At 46.8% G+C, this 21865-nt stretch overlaps 1 protein-coding gene and 1 pseudogene across 5 annotated transcripts in view; one reads left to right on the forward strand and one right to left on the reverse strand.

Moving 5' to 3' along the window:
- The window catches only part of KIRREL3 (kirre like nephrin family adhesion molecule 3), a 569770-nt gene extending 551819 nt beyond the window's left edge, over nucleotides 1-17951 (reverse strand). For 4 of the 5 annotated variants that reach the window (XM_010334376.3, XM_074400841.1, XM_003923520.4 and 1 more), the window contains exons 1-2: nucleotides 17729-17951; nucleotides 14939-15356 (exon numbers count right to left, since the gene is read on the reverse strand). In XM_010334376.3, the coding sequence (XP_010332678.2) occupies nucleotides 14939-14993 (55 nt within the window). In that variant the 5' untranslated portion in view covers nucleotides 14994-15356; nucleotides 17729-17951. Of the gene's footprint in view, nucleotides 1-14938; nucleotides 15524-17728 lie in introns of those variants that run through there. The other variant, XM_010334375.3, reaches the window with a different exon arrangement.
- LOC101037019 (putative uncharacterized protein KIRREL3-AS3) lies at nucleotides 17889-18605 on the forward strand (annotated as a pseudogene).
- The last annotated feature ends 3260 nt before the right edge of the window (nucleotides 18606-21865 follow it).

The following is a 21865-nucleotide window of genomic DNA, read 5'->3' on the forward strand; positions in this document are numbered from 1 at the left end:
GGTGATTTCATTATCGCCATGGCTGAGCTACTGATGTATTTCAGTGACGGATGGAAACTTCAAAACCTTCTTGAGTATAAGGCATGTGCCATCATGACCCTGACTGGATCGGAGAGAGTTAAAGCTGTTGTTTCTGGACCCTATGTAGTCTTGTGATCTCCTGAAGCCTAAAATGTGTCTCGCACACACATCACTTAGTGTTTCTGTTTCTCTGTCTCTCCTTTTTGGCCTGTACGTCTACCACCTGTGCCTCTCCCCCTTCCTCTGCCATCACTCCAGTATATAGCCATCTGGGGAAGCACACGGGGTGTACACAGCATCTACTGTGGGATGAGGGGGCCTTAAAATCTGTGGCTGACTTCCCCCAAGCCCCTCTTGGTTGCTGGGTTCATCAGCTCATGCATTTGGTTTCCCATTGGTGATGTGGGTTGAAGAAAGAGGCCCAGATGCCTAGTGATGAGAACATTATTTTTAATGAATTGAAAAATAAAATAACAGTAAGCACCTAGCAGATCCCAGTTCGCAATGAAGTGAATATCAATATTTGTGGTCGTATTGACCTTGAAGATTTTTTTTAAAAAACAGACCAAGAATTCTCGGGGTGCATTATTATATACATTCTGAATCACTTCACTGTACAAAGCAGAAAATCTATCCTTTATGAACAAGAGCACCTCTGGTGTACAGCATTGACTTTAAAATAAACTTTCTAAAGTGTAGGTAGAAGAAAATCTATGGCTACTCTTAGAAACATTCTTTCCTGTCAACACAGATTATGACATTGCTTTTCTGGGTTCCACTGGGACAGGAAAGGGATGAAAGCCATGCTGAAAGGAAGGGCTGCTGTGTTCCGCATCATAGGTATGACCTTACCATAAGTTTGGTTTCCTATGCTCAGGATGGATCCTGATTCCTGATGTAACATGAAAACATGAGAGGCAGCTCCCATGAGTCACCTTAAATTCTCTGATTAGAAAGCGACTTTCAACTCCCTTGTGGACTTATTATCAGCAGTGTCTACATGGAGGTGAAAAATGAGGGGACACCTTAAGGCAAGCAAGACTCGGCCTTGATGGCCTGTGCTCAAAGTTGAGCAGGCCTCAAGAGCAGCTAGTGGGCTCCGTATAACACAGGCTGCTGGGTCAAAGGCCTTCTGATGTGGAAGGTCTGGGTTAGGGACCGAAAATGAGGATTTCTAACCATCTCCACGTTGACCTGCAGACCACACTTGGAGAACCACTGTGATAGAGAATCTATGAACTCAAATAACCCAGGAACCATAGAAAGACCCACATACTCTTGGTATGTGAGATAATTACCTGTCAGGAACACAAAAAGGGAGTCCATACCTAGAATGAGGGGGACATACTGACCCACAAAGATTCCTTTTCCATTACAATTGTGAGTGAGCAAATCTAGCAGGGTCTATAGTATGTATAAAGTCAACAATTAACAGGACTAAGACAATTTAATTAAAAAATACAACAGGCCATGTGTTTTCAAACCTTCCTTGGCATGAATATAATGGTATGGATCTTAACATATCTGTTGATAATAAGAGTGAAAGGTAGGTTTCCTGTTATTTCCGCAGACAAACAGGAGAGGTAAGTGTTCAGATATTCTGGTTGGTATGTCTTGATTCTGACCAGTTCCAGTATTCAGTTGTTTTCACCTATGAAGTATGGATTTTTCTTGGTGGAAACCTCTGCCCTAATCTGATGAAGAGAACACCCAAGGCAAAGCTCATGCCCAGAGAAAGGAGCATCAGCGTGGATTTGGAGCCCTGGCATCAGCTGCCAAAGCTCTGTTGATATGATGGCGTGTCCCACTGAGGGACTCAGACTGCAGAGTAAGAAGAAGGCATTTGAAGTATTCTGTGCGGAGGTCTATCTGCCTTGCATTCCTCCTCTGTATTGCTCTGATTCGATCTAAAGGAGCTTTGAAAACGTCAAAGAACTTTCATGTTTGGCTAGTTTATCATAAGTGTCTCTCTTAAACCAATATCACAACTTTAAGCATGGCCTGGGTAGATATGTGCCATCTTCTGAAATGATTTCTGACACGAGGTAAGTTGTACCAGCCGAGGCCAAACTGAAAAGATTCATAGGCTGTACGGCACTCAGGCTCTCCTGCATTCTAAGAGTCTTTTTCATTTCTCCCTGATGACCATGATTAATTATTTCAGAAACACATAGTCTCCTGATATTTTCGCTATTCCAGACTTGACAAAAAAGGAGGGTTTTGAAGTCCTGGAATGCCTTGTGGAATGCAGAGTAGCTCTGTTCTTCCAGCACACAGCTACCATGAGGCTAAGCTCTCCCTAAGCAGAATGGGATTTATTTATTATTTTTTAATCCACTGATGGGAAGTTAGGTGGTGATGAATTCTTTCAAGAAATCAGCATTTGGCTTTCAAAATGTTAAGCTACACTGGAAGTGGGTTGTAGAGGCAGAGAGCAGCCGCTAGCCATGGAGGCAAGCTTCTCAAATTCTTATTCAGCTTTGTATTGGGGAAGAGGTTTTCTTCCATTTTTATCAGCTCTTCTTCCCAAATCCTACAAGCTATGAAGGAGGGGACCCAGTGGCCAGGGCAGGGCTTTCTGCGGCTTGCTGATAGTCACACAGCTGTCAAGGCACCAGTATTTCCAAAATCCTTCCTGAAGAATTTCAGTAAATAGAATTTCAGAAATATTGGTGCCCAACAGCCGTGTCGAGGACACAGCTGGGCACAGGCCAGGGGGTGGCTCCTCAATGGAGTGGCAGCAAGGGCTTTAAGGCATCTGCAGACAGGTGTTTGATTGGTGGGTCTGTGACTCTCCAGTCAGATGACCTTTAGGCAAGTTACCAAATCTAAGCCTCAGTAGTTTTCATCAGCAAATGGGTCTAATGATCCCCGCTTTATTAGATTGCTATAAGGATGTAATAAGGGAATGCAGGCAAAGCTCAGTAGAAGAGCTGGCTATAGGCCTCCATACCGTCTCCCTGTGGCTGGTCCCAATTCAGCAATCACAAGGCTTTGTGGGTAGAGAAACATGCTGAGACCAGCATGCTCAGACAATTCCAGGTTTTGATTTTTTTTTTTTTTCTCATCACTCCTTTCCCTCCCCAGTTCAGCTTTCTATTAAGGGATCCCAAAACATTAACGAAGCTGTTGGTGAAAGCAGAAAGGGAGCAAGTGGCCAAATCAAGGAGTCAGGGGGCAGCAGGGTCAAGGTCACAGACCCTGTCGGTATAACATCTTATAATTGGAGGAGCTCAGTCCCTGATATTTTCAGTAAATTCCCAAACTATGCAGCTCCACTTTTCCTCTTCGACCCACGTAGCATCAACCCCACAGTTTGAAATAAGGTTTTGCAAAACTTACGCAAAAAGTTTTCTTTTCTACAAGAGATGCTCCAGAAGTCACCTGCCATTTGCTAGTAGAACTCAGTAAAATGAAGACAGCAATCCTGCCTTCAGCCCGACTCCACTGCTCAGAAAGACAGACACTGTGGGGACAAAGCGGGCAGTGGCAGGTCACCCTACTGCAGAGAGAGCAGCAAGGGATTCTCTGATGGTGAGTCAGGTGAGGGAAGCTGCTCAGGTCTGAGCACACGGCGTAGAAAATCCCTCCAGCAAACAAAACCGAGTGACAGGCCAAAGGCAACATAAATAGCCAGTTCTACCAACCACTCATGCTGTGCAGACAAGTCAAGGGAGTGGATGGTGCCAGTGGTGGCCGCACCTTTCCTTCATTCTGTTCCCGCTGTCTGTGGACCAACTCTGGGATTTCACGCACATCTCATCAAAATTATCAAGCAAAAGGCAAAAAGGGTGGGCCAGCATCCCCTTGGAGGGATTCCGGGGTTCCCCCCGGGGTCCCTCCTGCAGCATGAAGGCCATCGTTTCCAGGGCCTGTGGCCACGAGTCGGTTATCTTGCCTGGATGTTCAAACAGCCATGGATCGTGGTGGTTTTTTTTCTAGCGGTGTGGTTGGAAATTAGTAATTCTGTCCAGAGGTGAAAACAGAGTAGCACCTCCCCAACCTGACCAGGAGATCAGAAATAACGAAGCCTCGTTGTAGCATCTGTTTGCTTTGCTTTTTCAGCATTTGCAGGGAATGGCAGCAGACATACTGGCTCCCTGACCATGGAAGGGTGGACTCACTCCTTGTGGAAGGGAAGACAGCTGGAGTGGGGCCGCGGGCACAGGCCTGGAGGCGGCTCTAGGAGAGGTAGGGGCTCCGGGTTGGCGGCCCCCAAGCTGGGGAAGGCTCACCTTCACGCTCAGGGGACACACGTCATCCCTGCTGCAGGAAAAACCACGCGGTGGGCCGAGCTTCCTCATTCTCTCTCTTTGTGGCGCTCTCAAGCTCCTAGGGGCATTTTCTTTTTTTTTTTTTTTTTCTTTCTTTTTTTTGGATGTTGTATCTTGTTTAATTCTTAAATAAGAATCACAACAACCTGAATTGGTTTCATGAGCAATAATGGTTAACAACGTGCCGTCTATAAAAGATTGATCTAGAGGTAGCAATTATACAGGGGCATTAACTTCCGTAAAAGATTTTTAAAAAGAATTTTGACAAATTTCAGGTGTGGAGAAGTGATTAATTTCCAACATTTTGAACATGAAGAATATTCATATATATGGAATCTAATCAGGGCTTCTTTTAACAGAGAAGGTAGAAAACAACACAGTCAAAAATTATATGCTAATACCTTCTGCATCATCAGTAGGTATTTTTGGTAACATTTTCAATGGCACTCCCTTAGGGGCTGCCACCCTGCATCGGGATCCCCCCACAAAACTCCACCCTCACATCCTGCAGAATCAGGAGAGGGGAACCCGCCTCCAGCGAGAGCGGCAGCCATCCGAAACGCTGCCCTCGCCACCCACCCATCCCTTGCCTCCCTTCCCAGGCCCCGGCGGCCCCGAGGCTTCCCCTTCCCAGTCCCAAGGGGCCTCCGAGCTCGGCTCGCTCCGGGCGGGCTCAGGGCTTTGCAAGCGCTGCTGCTGCCACCATCAGGCGGACTGAAGCACTGCAGCCTTCGCTTGGCATGAGGGTGCAAAACCCTGCCCCAGCTCCTGGCACCGGCTCCAAAAGAACAGCTTCTCTGTGCCTCCGCCACTGCCCCTCACTCAGCTGCAGCTTCCTATGTAAGAAAAAGGCTCCAGAGGCCACCTCGCTGAAGAAACGGAACTCCCTGTGAATGCGGGGTGGACCCCAGCGTCCTCCAGCAAGGCAAAGGACAGTGCAGGTCCTAGGATACAGGGAACGCAGCCACTGGGGGATGAATAGTGGTTTGCTTTCTTTGCCACAAGGTCACTGAAGCAGGAAAGGGAGCGAGTCACTCCTCCTGCCACACCCTGATGGACATGCTAAGCTTCCTGCGCGATGAACCGACAGGGCCCCAGTGTTACTCTGAAGCTGTCACTGCTCCCAGCACTGCCAAGGGTGACAGGTGGACTGTCACACTGCACCAGAGCCGAGTCACCTGTGACATTTGCAGGTGACTGACAGAAATGGGCACTGACATGCATTAAAGAACAGAAGGACGCGATGGCTTCTTGTCGAAGCTGAGCAGTGGGTGGCTTGTCAGAGGACGTTTCTCTTGGCAGTGTCTCTGGTGACCCAATGGGCATTCGAAGGCCTTTGAAAAAGGAACACCTTCCTACTGGGCACGCCCACACTTCACATCGTCGGGTTCTTCTGCCTCCTGTAGGGGCCCTCTCAGTATCTCTGCATGTGCTGATGTTACAAGCACTGCTGGCTTCCCCTCTCATTACCCTTAGTTTCATTCCAACATTTCCACACTTATTCACAGCCTTCTATGTGCCCAGTAGTGTGCTAGACACCAGGGGTGATAAAAGACATGGATTTTCATCAATCAATTAAGAGAGTAAACTGCCTGCCTTTGCTTTCTTTTTATTTTATTTTATTTTTTTGTCAGAACAGCCACAGAAGGAGCTATCCAAGCAGTATGTCCTTGATTACTCTTCAGCCCAATAGGCTGCCCTATTATTTCCTCCAGAAACCTTGTACCCCAAGGTAAAGCTGAATGCTAGAAAGATAAAGACACTGCCTCAGAGAGAGTCTGGAAAAAAAAATCGAGCTACAATGCTGCATCCTTATTCAAAGGTCAGGTCTGGGATTCAGTTCCATGGTTTTCATAGGAAACTCCCTAAAATCCTTTTCTATGCCTAGACACTGGGGATTGCCACCAATTATGAGACTATGACTTGTCTAATGATACTACAGCTTAGGATAGTCTCCTGCACATTTTAAGTGTTGATGTGGAACATCTGGATCTACCAGCACCTGGAGGAGCATCAAGGCACACGAAGAAGTGAACCAGACTGAAAATGACTTTAGTCAAGCAAAGTAACCTCCCCCGGGATATGAAAGCAATAATATCCACTTCTCATTACTTCTGCTTATGAAATGAGGCAGTGCTTGTGAAAGCCACTCTGCAACTTGTGAAGCTTTATACAAATGCTAGTTATCCTCACCATCATCATCATAAGAACATAATTATTGTCACAACTACCCACACCATCAACAACCAAAAGAATTTGCCAGGCATCTACAAGAAAATTTGCTGGCAAGGAGCAAATAGAACGCATCACCTACCCCCTAGAAATGTGTCATCTAAAATAAATAGATTGTTGCTAAGAGATAATATTCAGAGAATCTTAAGAGTTGGAGAGATTTTGGACGTCATCTAGTCTACTCTCTAACCCATTTCTTAGGAATTGACTCCCACATTCCTGGTGGCCTCAATTCCACTGTGAATCAGAACACTCTCAGCAATGTGAGACTGTTCAATGGGCCAGCCTTAGACACAAGACTTACATATCTGCCGTCATGGAAATAACACTGTCTGTTTCTTGCAGAACAGTTGGGGTTTTGCTTCACCATTGAGCTTGTCCTGCTAGCCTCCACCAGTTCCTGAAGAGAACAGGCCAAAGTGTGGAGCACACAGGTAGATTTGATGACATTCTCTACTCTTAAATGAAAGGGTACTCAGTGGCAGAGCCTTGTAAAACATTTCCAGCATCTTCTGAGTAGAATCATTTAACTTGTAACCTTGGTTTCCCTAAAGCTGGTATAACTTAGCTTCCTTTTGAGAACAAGAAAGACATCACCAGCACAATGTCCCTAGGTTTCTGTGCTCACCTCTTCCAGTGCTCTTTCCCCTCCTGGTGAGCACTCATCTTCAATGTTAGGCTGCCTCTGTCTCTGACTAGCCTTCCAGAGGACCCACAAACCCACAAATCCCATTCCTCAATGCACTCTGTCTGCTCAAGTCCAGTGTGCAGCCAGCAGTCCTGCCTCTGTGTTTCCATGATCTTTTTTCTTCTCTTCCACATTCTTTAGCTAATGCATCATGCTGGCATTCATCTGCCTACTGTTCTTCTCTGTCTCTTCTCTAGAATGTAGACCAACCATTAAGGTCAGTCCCCCCATACTTACTTTCTTGCTCACTTCACCCACCAGCTATAAAGATGATAAAGTATATTTCCATTCAATTCCACATTTTTAGCCCCATGTGAAACACAAGAAATACCAAGAAGCAAAACTAACATGTTGATCCCTAAACCCATGATACAGAGAGGACTGCAGACCCATAAGCTACTAGCAATGTTTCTCAAGTGTTTACTTAATTCTCTCAATCCACCCTCAAAATATGTATAATGGTACCCATGGCCATACACAAGTTGACCCTTCTCTTCCCAAGCTTCCTCTCCCACTTCCTTAACACAATAGCACTCTAGCCACTCACAATGCCCATGGTTTCTGAACACATCACATTCTATTCTGCCTTCATGTATTTGCATACACTGTAAAGTATGTGAGAGACTGGAAGTCTCTTTCCATGCTTCATTTAGAGAACTCTCGAGCATCCTATAATGTCAAGCACAATGTCACCTCCTCTGTGCAACCTTTTCTGATACTTTCCTGATCCACCTGTTCTTAGCTCTGAGCCCATCATATTGTAACCTTAATCGAAGTGTCTGTTCCCCAAGCAGACTAAGAGCTCTGGGGCAGAAATATGGTCTTCATTCTCTTTGCATCAAAAGCCCCAGCACAGTGCCTACCCCACAGGAGGCCCACCGTGAGTGCTGGCTGGGTGGCCAAGGGCTGAGCCTCAGTGCCATAAAGTGGTATTTGATCACAAAGGAAGGAGCAGTAAATTTCACCCATGAAGACACCAGACTATATGGAGCCCCTGCAGGAAAATGTGGAATAGTGACAGTAATGTTTGTTTGTTATTGCTCCAACTCTTGGCATCAGATTTCAAATTCCAGTTGTCCAGGCATAAGTTAAAAATAATTTGAACTTGTAACAATCATCCAGTGAATACAGGCCAAGTAAGCAGACCATCTAGATAATTCAGCATGATATGCACACATCCTTTCTGATACTGACATGCATAGGCCATCCATCGCAGTTTTAGTTTCAATTATCAAAAACAAAAACAAAAACAAAAACAAAAACAAAAACAACCAGAAAACAAACAAACAAAAAAACCCGGCCTCGGATAAATCTACTTTGCTTTTCCTATGAAGGCAACTGAAGAGTAGGGTGAGAGCATCCTTTCCACTTGGAGGAAGTGGTTGATTTGTTGTAAGTTCTGGAGACATCACACTGATTTAACATTAAGGTGTGTGTGTGGTGTGTGTGTGTGTGTGTGTGTGTGTGTGTGTGTGTGTGTGTGATTAGTAGGGGGTCAGTAGGGCATGGGAAGGCTTCCAGATGCCAGGATAAACCTGTCCAGGGGATGCAGGCAGGGGTCTATGTTTGACCGCCCCCTTTGTGGTTATTTCCAAGGAGGAGAAGGATGCCTTCCACTTTCCACCCTTCATGCCCCAACAGAAGAGCTCTGGACAGAGCAGATTCACCCGTGCTGGCCACTATTTCCATGGCCTTAACTTGTTACCGAGTATGCCAAGGAATAGCTGACATTTATTTAATGTTCACAGTGGTGTTGACTGTGTACTCACTGAAACATTGTATGCTTATGGAAGACATTTGTTTCCAAGCAGCTTATGCTAAATTGCACTGATATAAAGGAAACACTTATCCAATATTGACATTTACCAACTTCTAGAAGTATACAGCCAGAATACTCATTTTTACCACCGGGAAAGGAGAAAAAGAATTAAAAAGCATAATGGTCCTGGCTCCTTCAGTGGGTTAGAGGCTACGAGTGAATGAAGTTAATGTACAGTGCGGGGGGGCGGGTAGGGGAGTTCAAGGTGGAGAAGGTCCTCCACCTTCTTGTGACGCTTGGTTCTGTGGCAGTGTGCTTTCTGAGAGGACTGAAGCCCTTCCGTGCTTCATGATAAAGCTTTGGCAGATGGCAGGACATAGCATCCCTTCCCGGCTGTGAGAGATGTATTCTGATGATCTATAAGGTATCTATATTCTTACTCGACATGCATTTCTAACTGGGTAAATTCTGGCTTTCTCTTGGGAAAAGAAAATGGCATGCACTGATGTACGGAACAGTGCTGTGTCTCGATGCAGTTGATTCTCACATCATTCCTCTAACTGGAAATAAAATCCCGCTCTACTTGGAATACAGGATGAAGCAATTACAACCTGGGCACAATATACTGGCTGGCTTTGCTGCTGACTCCCTTTTGAATAGCAGTGATGAGATATGAAATCCAAGGGAACAGTTAGTCCCCAAAGCAGTAGCTCCCACCAACCCTGCTCCAAGAATGCTGGGGTGTCCGCTAGTCTTGAGGCAAGACTGGATCTCCAATCACTGCTGCAAGCACCATCATTAAAGTCAGGATCACTGCGGTGGGGGAGTTCAAGTGTGCATTCCAGTATGCTCATGATCTTACTGACCCTCTCCACTGATGAATATGAACACCCCATCCTCCCAGGCACAGGAAAAGTTCAGTGCCTCTTTGTTTCTTGATGGACCCCAATAAAAAATGCTTGCACTGTTTTTTCACCTAAAGGTCATCTCAGCATCTTACAAGGATAAGGAGTGTAACTGCAAAATCATGCCTCTGCCCTTCTAGCCCCCTTACTGCCCCCACCTATAGCAAGACCCTAACACCAGTGCTTTTGGCCCTCCCCCTCACTCCTCCATTATGGGCAATTTTCTTTTCCTTGGCCATGTTTCCAAAACAGTTTATCTTTTTATCTCCTTGGAAGAAAAGTACCCCACAAATCAAAGGTATCATTAGTATTGTTATTATTTTGCTATTGAAATCTCTTCAATTCACTCTGGATTATTCATGTGCTTTTTTGGGTCTGCAATACAATGCTGCCTAAGTCACCCCCACTGGGCTGAACAAAACAGAAAAATTGCATCTTCAGGCCTAATCTCCTGCTCCACCTCATCTCCTGCTGGCCCTGGCTTCCACCAACACAGGCACACGTCAGGCAGGGCTGCTCCTTGGTACCATGCCTAGCTTGCCGCTGCCTGTTCCAAGCCAAATCCTCCTCTGTACACCCAAGGAGGGGGGCATGATATCTTTTTAGAGCAACGTGAAGGCCTTGACCCCACCCCTTCCAGTACTCCCCTAGGGAGTTTCTTTTCCATCCTCAATAGGTCTGGCTGGCAAGTGAGGACTCCTTACTGGGACACAGACACGCAACCACCCCCATACCCAACAGTCACATCCCAGTTCCCCCACCCGAATGTTTGTTAAAGAAGTGGTCCCACACCCTTGGCTGCTGGTGCATTGACCTTCCAGGACAAAAGAACTGATTCTTCTTCCTCCAGACAAGACGTCATCCCATCCCACTTGGGGTGCTGGTAGGAGGGAGAAACACACATTACTTCCCTCGTCTTTTGTTTTATGACATTTCTGGGTAAGGGTAAGTGTTTCCAAAGTTGCTGTTCACTCCCTACTTCGTTTCCTGATTCCTCTCTGCCTCCGCCCCCTGTGATCCCTCCATTCTTTAGGCCACCTCTGATGTATTCTGGCTGTCTTCTGATGCCTCCCCAACTCTGCCCCTCCCAAGGGAACTCCTTGCTAGTTCAAGCCACTTGCAGTGGCTCCTCCCCTTTCATGCTTCTTGTCATCCCCATGACTCTCTTCACCCTGGCCAGCTCCCTCCACTCACTCTGTCTTACCCTTCTGTCTACTAGACACTCTTCTATTCCCTAGGAGATTCATATCACCATGACCTTCTGCCCTCTGACAGACATTGACAGCCCCTTTTGGTGTTTACAGCCAGGCAGGCGAGCCACTGGGCTGCTTAGATTCTTCCCAGTAGGGAGATGGCGCTTCAAATGCAACCTTAGCTCAGAGATGCCGTTAATAGGTAAATGCAGGTTTTCACTTTACCCCAGTGCAGGACAGTGTGCATGGGAAGCCAAGAGATCTGGGTTCCGCAGAATTAGAACCTTCAGAACTGCAAAATCCCAAGGCAGGACAGGATGCTCTTGGAATGGGGAAGAGGACACCTTTCTTAAGAACAAGTGTCTGTAGTGGAAGGCACCAAGTTCTTCCCACTGCATCTCCCCTGTCTCAGAAATGGAGATCGGAGATCTCCCTGGAAGCAGGGAGTCATCAGTCCTCTAGGACCTTATTCCCTCCAAGTTACCTAAGATGTGCATGTGCAGCCTGAATGGGATGGGGCTTGAAAATTAAGGAGGGCACAGAAGGAGATAGTCGTGGGTGAACTGAAATGATAAAGGGAAAACTATATAGCAAGTTCTAAGTTTATGGATGACAAGAGAATTGATTATTTTTCACCCAGGGGCAGAACATGACTTTTCTCAGCAGGAGGCAAATTGTGCTGTGACATTATCCCTCTCTGAACAATGCACGACCATCCTGACAGCTGAGGGAAGAGGCATCCCCAGCAAGGGACAAGCTCAGAGCAGTACACGCTGGCAGCTCTCCATCCCCTTGTTGGGAGCCAGGCCCAGGGACGCTGGCAGGAGTGGAATCGGAAGGAATGTTGTTTAGCCTTACTACTGCCACCTTAAGAAAGATTAAAGAAATACTTAATTTCAATCTACATGAAAAGTCCAAACTTTCAAAGAATAGGGGCCTAGAATATTACTGATATTAATTATACATTGATTTCTGCTCTCTCTCACTCTAAAGGGTTATGAACAAAAGTATAGGTAAATAAATATTTGACAAATTAGGAAGAAAAGGATGGCTGGAGTGGACTTTAAGAGTTTACCCGTACCTTGAGAGCACTGCTTGGAGCACCCTCTCTGCACGGGAATGAATATACAAGGCACATGGAGCTTAGGAATCATGTTCCCAGAAATTCCTAAGAGAGCCACACAGATTCCTTCTGTGAGAGGTGTTGTGTAGCAGATGGCCATGCCATTGGAGTGCCAGGTAAGGCCCTGAAAAGAACCCTGGGCATTTGTTTTCTCTGAGGAAAAGGCCATCCCCTGAGTCTCTTCGCATTTCCTGGAAGAGGCATCCCAGCATGCAGGTCAAGCAGGTGGCTCTGCGAGGGTGCCAGGTCGGGGTGTAACCTCAGACCTCACTCAGGGGATCACAGTGGAAACCACTTAGAGCCATGCGGGCTAGACCTTCCTTGACCTGACCTCCCATGACCTGTGAGAAGTGGCTGCATTCTATCCAATACGTTGAATGCATGACACTGGGTTGAAGCGGGGCACAGAACATGGGCTAAGCATATATGTGAACATGGCCGAATAGAATCCTCTGGGGAATTCATAATGCTCAGAACAACATCCACATAAACAAATGTCCACAGATCAATGCAAAAAAATAATCATATCACATTGCAGTGAAGTCCATAAAACACCTTCCCACTCGATGGTTCAAGCTCTTAATTCCTGTAGTCAGACGCTGACTATTCAAGAAACAGACAATGTCCAGGGATGCAGGGTATCTGACCAGCCATGTCCACTTGGGTCTCCTTATCTTTGTGTAGACTTGTTTTCTAGCCTCTGGACCAGGTATCTACCATTTGATAGGGTGGACAGTGATGGCCAAGCTCAGAACACTCCAAGAGCACAGGGTGTTAGGAAGTGCATGATGCTGTGGTTTCTTCCTAGCACTCTCAGGACTCAGGGTAGATAAAACAAGAGCATTTAACTTCCATTGGTAAATATTTAAAGATTGACATGAAGCAGTCAAGAAACAGCTTCAGACCAAGAAAGAAATAAGCACAACAATAGATGTACTCTGTAATGATTCAGATAGCCAGGGAAGTACTTAGACACCTAGAGCCTTCTTATGCCAATCTAAATAAGTATCATGGATCAAGCTTCTAAATACACAAAACAGTGATTAAAACATGCACTGGTCCCATGCAAATGTGAGTTTGTGTGTTTGTTGGGGGTTGGTTGGAAGAGTCTCTCCTTCTCTCAGGGATTCTATATAAAAACTTCCTGAGTGAACCGGTAAGAAGCAAAGAAGAAAGGGAATGAGTGTGCATGTGTGTGTGTGTGTGTGTGTGTGTGTGTGTGTATGTGTGCACACACACTCATAAGCAAGCACACACACATCTAAGAAAGAGGGTAATCTTACAAAATGGTAATATAACTGGACCTGTCTCTATACCAGTGTTCTGAGATAGTTCTTATTCATTCAGCTTGAAAACTCTGGGGAAGGCAATTTATCTTCCCGCTGCTGTAGGGAGCCCTGGTGAGAAGCACACAACCATAGGAATACATGAGTGTGTGTATGCATGTGTGTGTGTACATATATTATCATTATACACAGACATGAGTATGCACATACAAATATGAAGAAGGGGCCCCTTTGCTTCATCAGGAGGGCCAGAAGCAAAGTTTGAACTGTACAGATAAGGAGAAAATCTGCAGTGACCACAAGTACCAGTGGAAAAGCAGAAGAAGGAAGCCAGGTTTTTGCTTACATTTGGCTTCTCCCCGACAGGGGAAGAACAGGAGACATGCTGTTTGCTTGCAAAGCCAGCCACCCATGGCAGTGCTTTGCTTTCTCGAAAACTTTTACCCTTCATTTAATCAACAGATGGATGTGCTCTGTTGTGGATTTTTTCTGAGTCTTGTGCCTCTGAGAGCTGTGTTGGCTGGCACAAATGCAGCCTCAGATGGCAGAGGTGAACTGGCATTCCAAAACAGCGGGAAGGAACCCATGTACCTGCCCCTTCAAACTCAATTCCACAGGTGACTTTTGATGCCTTTGGCTAAATAGACACTCACAATCCCTCTCCCGAATTTCTCTCTCCTTCTTCCACCACTACCAGCCCCAGGGCTCCCAGCGGCAGGGAGCCTAGAGGTGGCAAAGTTATTTCTGGAGAGTCCACCTGCTTCTCTGCCCCTGCTAGGCTGCAGAAAGCAAACAATCAGCACCCGGGGTGAAATTTCATTTTATACCCTGAAATCCAGTGCTGTGTAGGATTCAGAATTCAACCTAATTTAGGGAACTGGATGACATTCAATGAAACTCTTTACAAGCTTTTCCCAACCACTGCAAATTACCCCCCACAATACATTCTGTAATTGCAACTCCTTTTTCAACTGTGCAAACCACACACATTATTCGCTTTTGAATACACTTGTGCAAGTCAGACCCTATTCAAGCTGAAATATCCACCTAAACCAAGCTCTCCCTCCCTGCCATCTCCTTCCCTGGCCTGGGTCTGAAGGAGAGGAGGTGCCCACAAGTTCAGAGTGGCATAAACACAGATGTTACTTCCTAATTAACATACCAGAAGCATAAAGGACTCATTTGCAATGGAGAGTTCGAGCTGGATATTGACAAGTGAGAGGAGAAAGTCATTCCTCTCCCCTCCCATACCCTTTCTTTCCAAAGGAAAATAAACAGTACCATTCTGTTGCGTTTGCAAAGGCAAAGAGGCAATGCCAGGGCATCTCAGCCCGGCACCGAGAGGCGCATCCATCAGTCCGAGTTCCCGAAGCCTGCCCACATTCCTGCCCACAGCCTCCCTCGCCCTGACAACCCAGCCGACTTTTTTTGCAACTCGAGCAGCGCAGGGGTCCTACCTTGACTGAAAAGGAAGAAGCAGACGAAGAGCAGATCGAGCTGGGAAGGTTTCATTCCTTAGCGCAGCGAAGGAAAGCCGGCGGGGTAACTTGGGTGTGCAGTTAGTTTCTCTTCCTTGGCGGCTCGCGGTGCTCAGCCTCCGCCGGTCCTCTCGGGTTCGCGCCTACCATCTGTCCATCCGTGGGTCCCTCCGGGTGGCTTCGCTCTCTTTGTGCCTCTGGGTATCTGCAGCCAGCTGACACAAACTGCCTGTTTTTAGCCGCCTCGGGAAGCCGAGATTGTCAGCAATGTCCCCACTCGGAGCAGATCCATTCTCTGGCTCTTGGCATCCCAGGCACACGGCTTCCTCAGGCGGGCTCCTCCCACAGTGAGCGAGCGAGCTAGTGACGAGTGACAGAAGGACTCCTTTCACTGAAGCTGAGGCGAGGGGAGAGGGAGGGGAGACAGGTCATAATTAAAGAGGAAACACTTGGAAAAGGGAGATCTATGTAAATCGGAAAGTGGGGGGAAAGGCTGTGTTCTTTCTTTTCCCTAAATGGGGAAAAATCCAGCTTTTGTCACCATTATTGACCAAAAGCCATCTTGAGCTTGGAGCGGAGCTGTGACTTTTTGTCCACACGATGTCCTGTTTAATAGTGAAGTTAAGGATGACTATGTGCATGCATGTGCAGGAAAACATGCATGCCTTTCCTTTGCACAGAAACTGGAAACTGGGCTGAAAGGGAACTAGGAAGGTGTGTATGTGTGCATCTTTCCCTAGGAAGGACTTGGCCAATGTGTGCAGCGGGAGGCTCAGAGTTGGAGCAGAGATGCTTTGCATTTTTGAGAGTTTCCTGTGAGTGAGTGGGTGGGTGGGGGTGGGGGGGTTAGGTAATAAAACCCGAACATTTGGATCTTGGTTTGCTTTGCACTGCTCCTGGAAGGCAAAATGCAGGAACTACAGGGAAGGCAAGTAGGTTTGTGACACACACCCATTTATTATTATTATCCTGGTTTGTGCATTTCCTAACGAGGACAGGGGAGCAGCCTGTCTTTGCATTAAGAGCCTCTCCTCTAATGAGCACTCCATCACTCTGAGCCTATCTTTTCTCCAAGAGGTGCTGTGAATCCAGTTGCGAAGGAGAGGCCAAGGTCATAGGCAACTGCCTCCTAAGGACCTTCAAGTCTTTTACCTGTCATGAAATTCACTCTTCACACTCAAATCAAACTCGATTTCCTCCAGGATATCAACATGAATTTATCCGAGTCTATTTACTTAATAGACATTTAGGCATGCTTGGTATAAGAAGGCCATGGAGGGCAGAAAAATCATAGGCACAGACCACGTCTTCAGAAGCTTATAATCTAGCGTACAAGCAGAGTATACACACAAGATACAAACTCTTAGGACATAACAAACCAACATAGAAAAATATTCAGCGTTACGCAGTGTGAGAAGGGTAGGTAAAGAGAGAGGAGAGGAAAACGAAAGACGCTCCCCTGACATGTGCCATTCAGCATTAAATTCTAAAATCGGTCATTACTGTCTTCAGTCCCTGGACCTTGGGGAGGTCTTTGGGGAAACTGTTAGCCTTTCCTCCTTTAGTAGCACACCTTTTGAGGACTTTGCTGACTACAAGGCACATTCCAATTCCAAGTCTCCATGTGGATGTTAACTTAAAAAAATTATCCCTTGGTATTTGTGAACAAGAAAGAAAGAAGCAGGGGCATAGAAGTGTGCTAGTAGGAGCTGACACCTGGTAGTTGACATCAAAGATCTACAAATGAATAGGTGTCTGCTTTGTTGACTTTTCTATTCTTCACTTAATAGTTTATTTAACTTCGTCCCTTAGAGGCTGTTAAACATATCAAAGGGAAATTTGTAAGCAAGCTTTGGGGGGAGAAAAAGAAATGCTGAGCTACAGAAAGTAAGAGGAGGCAAAAGAGGCAACCCATTAGCTAAATTAACAAACAAGGGACCAAAGCAGTGTCAGCTCAGCCTGAGCCCATTAGCCTGGTATAACAGATCATGCAACAAATGGAAGAGACAAATCAGAAACACACACAAGAGATGAAGAATAATTTTAAATAATATATGTCAAACAACACATTAAGACGCTAGGTATAGTGCTGTCACCTTTGCTAGTCTTTCCATTAAGCCTATGGGGTTGTTGGGGAGAAATTCAGGTGTCTGCGTGTCATTATGGCAGTGAATAAGATAAAGATTAGCATGCAGATTCTTTATCAAATGTAGCAACATTTGATGTTTTAACTAAAGATTTATCCTTTAAGCTGTTGTTTAATTTTGAGTGCCAATTCCTTATGGCCCAGGGCCCAGATTTGCTTAATTCAGCCCCCAAGGGAACTATTACAAAATCAGGGTCACAAGGCTATTGAAGTGTGCAATACACACTCGTCAGGTACACGTACAGGCGTGTGCACTCCACACTCACACTCACTCCTGGAAAGAAGAGGGGGGCCTGGGAGATCCAGGTTGGAAGGATCTTGATTCACTCTCCCATTGGTCCCCTAAACTGGCCTCATGGCCCCCTTACTGGCTCCAGGCACCCCCCTCACCCCCACCACCCAGCCAGCTGGATCTGTTACCCTCTCCACTCCCCTCCACTCCCTCCCTGCAACCTCCGGTCTCCGGCAGAAAAAAAAAGAAAAAAGAAAAAAGAAAAAAAGCCTGGGTTAAGTGATGAGCTGCCTGCCTCTAAAAGGACCAGGAGGCATCTCAAGCTTGAGTGCCGGAAAACCCACGGCAATCTTCGGCAGCCACCACGTGGGGCAGAGAACGCGAGCAGTACCTGCAGGACCCACAGCCGGTCCGGCTCTGGCGCCAGCCCCGACGGCGGCCCCGCCATCTCCGCCCGGACGCCCGCGGCCTCACCTCCTCCGGGGGCTCGGTTAGCCTCCTGGCGCTGCGAGGCGGCCTGCGCGCGGTTCGCTCCCGCGGAGGGAGGAGGAGGGAGGCGGCGAGGAGCCGACGGCTCCACCTGATGGAGAAGCGCGGAGAGTCCCCAGACCTCGGAGTGCGCGGCAAGGGGGGCGAAGAGGGAGGCCGCCGCCCCTGCTGGAAGCCTTCGCGTCTGGGGTCGGCGCGCGGGGCACGGCTCTCTGGGGACAGTCGGTGGAGGCAGCAGCCCTAAAGAGACAGGCGAAAGCCATGCAACTTGGAAAACCGCCCGAATTCTGGTTTTCTGCACATCCAGGCTCCAGGTCTCTCGCGCCCACCGTGCAAGCCGGTGGGATGCCAGCAGGTGGCATCCTCTCCAGCGTTTCTTCGCCAAGCGTGGAGCCCAGCCCGTCTCCAAGCCTCCAGTGCCAAGTGCTGTGTCCTGTGAGCCCCCGGCCCCTTTCCCCACCTCCACCGGGCAGGCGAGCAGGGGCTGGGTGGCCCAGACCTGCGCCGAGGCAGGAGCCTGCAGAGGATGCCTGCCGTTCCCAGGTTCTGCTGCTGGCTGGCCAAAAAGTGACAGGAGGGCGAGGCTCCCCTCAGCAGCTTCCAAGCCCTGCTCTCCTGGCAGCAAGCTGTCCCCAGGGTTTTCTGAGATCTGGGACAAAGAGAGTGAAGTGCAAGGTTCTGGGTCCCGGTGCAGGAATGAGGGGTATGGCTGTTCAGTGCTCTGAGCAGGCTGGGTTCAAGCACACAGCAGACCTCAGCTCACGGACACTTTCTCCTGACCTTCCCCGTGGCTGTCAGCCCAATGTCTGTATCATGTATTATTCCCTGAGTTTGTGCAAAGGCCTGTTTTGGATACTTAAGACATGTGGAATGACTATGAGAATTCCTGTTCTTGGAAAGTTTGTCCTCTAGTTGGCGAGAGGAATATACAGGTGTGTATATGGGAGGAAATCATAAAACATCTCATTGGCATTTAAATCAGAGAAATTGCCCTGGAAGGCACCTGTCCCAGCCCTTCCTTCCCATTAGAGATGTATCCTTCTAGGTTGGCTTGCTTCGAGCTCTGCAGGAAAGCTGCAGGCTCAGGTGACAGTCTAGGGCCCCCACTTTGGCCCAGTGTCCCCACTGTCCTGACCTTCTCCATCTCCCCCACTGCCCATGCTGGCCAGACTCCCAGTCACAGCTATTCTGTGTTCATGAGACATCATTATCACTAAGGAGAGAGAGCAGCTCTTTTAAGAGATGAGCAGTCATCATGTACAGAGAATTCCCTGTTTAATGCCTCTTCACAGTATTTGTTGCAGAGATACATTAGAAACCACATTCCTTTTTGTTTTTCATACATCCTGCCAGTACTGGTTAAACCTCTTTTGTCCAGGGATTTAACACATTTTGAACAGCCTCCTGCTGGGAGTTCAGGGTAACCTGACTCTCCAGTCATAGGTAAGTTAATAAGGACTCCAAGCTATGTTCACTTTCAGAGACCAAATGGTCCTCAGAGGTCCTCGCTGGGTGGCAGCCTTTATGACCTGGGCAGTCACAGTCTTCTAGGCTATTTCTTTTTCATTTATCTGAACCAGATTTCTTGCTTACTTCCATGTAGGTGGATTACGAGACCTTAACCCCTGTTCCCTGCAGTTAGTCTTTCCATTGCAGAGGGAAAGGGCTCAGAGAACCAGATATTCAGCCTTTAGAAGAACCCCCCAAAGGGCAGGTGTCTGTCCCCCTGATTCATCGAGGATCAGGCCTCATGGAGGGAGTCTGGTGAGCCTTTTGATGTGGCGCTGGCCTGGCAGCTGCTAACCATTGTATCCCCTTAATGAACCTGGGCACACCTTTCTTCATCTATTAAATGACTGGTGTGAGCCAGGGGATCTCCAGAATACCTCGGAATCCCCAAATCCCATTGTCTTGTGTTCCAGAGGCCACACCTTTCATCATGGAGACTTTTGGAGGTGCTCTTTAATGCCATCAGTGTTAGGACAGATTATTTTGAGTGGTGGGTCACCATCCCCAAGAAAACAAGAGAGCAAGCAACACCCCTGAGATCTGTGTGAGCCTCTCTGCTGTCATTGGTTCTGATTTTTCCTCACACTGCTTCGTGTTCATTCTGCTCAGTCTGCGTGCTCTCAGTCTTTCCCCAACTTACTGAACTCATGTCTTTCCCTTGTCTCCTTGTTTTCCCCAGGACCGTGCCCCACACCCAGCCTGGGTTCTGGGCTCCAGGACAGACTTCCTTCAACGCACATTCTACGACCATGTTGGATGCAAAATGCAAACATTTTATAAAAGTAAGGGAACGATGATACCAGAGTGGATAACTGGAAAAGACTTCCTTTAAAGGGATGAAGACAATGATGCCTTGTACTTCTCTGTTAATGCGAATCACACTTTACTGTAAAATGTGTCTAATCATGTAGTTTTTCTGAGACCTTGGCAGCCCCATGAAGGTAGGCACACTGCCTCTCTCGTTCATAGCCGTGTCCACAGCTCTTACTCAGGTCGACAGTCGGTTCTCACTACATGCTGTTGAATGAGTGGTAAAGTTTTACCCAATACCCCACATCCTATTTCCTGTTTTCTGAATCCAATTGAACTTATTCTTCCCTCTGTTATTAAACCATTGTCAAACATCTGGCATGTGCCTGCCACTGCTCTGGCTGTATTTTATGAGGATGGGTAATGAATTGAGCCTATATATAGTTTGCAAAATGTGGAACACACTTTAAGAGGCATGGCACTAAAGAAATGAAAGATATTTTTATCTCTTCAGCATCATTCTGCACAAGGATACAATTCTCTAGCAGCACTGTTTAAGAACAATAGACCTGTTTAGCCTTGACACACTCATGCATGCAGGGCACTGGGTATTCAATTCACATGGGAGCTGCATTATCTATCTCAGCAAAGACCTGGAGAGTGTGTAATTTACAGGGAAGAAAAGATATAAGAAATATTATGAAAGGAGATGGCAGTGCTCCATGACTTGTGTCATTGCTGGCTGGGTGCGTAGGCCAGGACCTTCCACCAAGCTCTGTGGATGGCACCAAAGGCAAGCTTCAGCTTCCTCTTCAGGGTTTGGAACGGGTCTTGTGCCATTTTGGAATGTGCCATGTGCTTTTTTTTGTGTATAGGAATAGGCTGGTTATGTGGAAATTATTGAAAGACAAAGTGAAATTCTAGTTACATGACTCATTTGTGATATTCAAAGTCTTAGAAATTATACTCCATTTATTCTTTTTCTCCATTCTTCTTTTTCATGCCCCTCCGTGAACCATCCCCGACACCCCCCACCTATGTTACAATGTAGTCAACTTTTATAGCAGCCAAGGGAGTGGAAGGTCTCACTCAAAGTTCCTTTAGGCTTTCTTCTTAGATGACAAACTTTACTTTTCTTCTGGTTTATTACATACAGTATTCCTTTTTCCTTCCCATCTTTATATAATGCAGTTATATATATTAGCATATTAGATATAAGTTATATATATAACAAAGTTACATAAGTTCATGTATATATGAAACTTTGGGTACACACCCAAAAATCTTTTCTGTTACCATGCTGGCCATGTGCCTCTTACCCAAATATTCCAAATTACTTAGCCCTAGACCAGATTTTCATAATCTCTATCTGAATTTACAGCATGTTCAACTCACTGCCCAGTCTACAGACTAACAAAGACCCTCTCCACTACCTAACCTACTGTTCTGCCACGTAAGTGCATTCCAAATGCAGTTCTGTCATATCACTCCCTTGCTTAAAAATGTGGATAGTTTCTGTCCTAATCTGCTCATACTGCCATAACAAAATATTATAGGCTGATGGCTTAAAGAACAGAAATTCATTTTCTCACAGTTCTGGAGGCTGGGAGTCTATATCAGGATGCCAGCATGGCCAAGTTCTAGTGAGGGTTCTCTCCCTGGCTTGCGGATGGCCGCCTTCCCGCTGTGTCCTCACATGGCCTGTCAAGTGTGAGGTATCTCTCTGTCCTCCTCTCCTGAAGACACTAAGCCTACTGGATTAGGACCCCACCATTATGAC

This window comes from Saimiri boliviensis, chromosome 6 (assembly GCF_048565385.1).
Source record: "Saimiri boliviensis isolate mSaiBol1 chromosome 6, mSaiBol1.pri, whole genome shotgun sequence".
NCBI classification, from domain to species: domain Eukaryota; kingdom Metazoa; phylum Chordata; class Mammalia; order Primates; family Cebidae; genus Saimiri; species Saimiri boliviensis.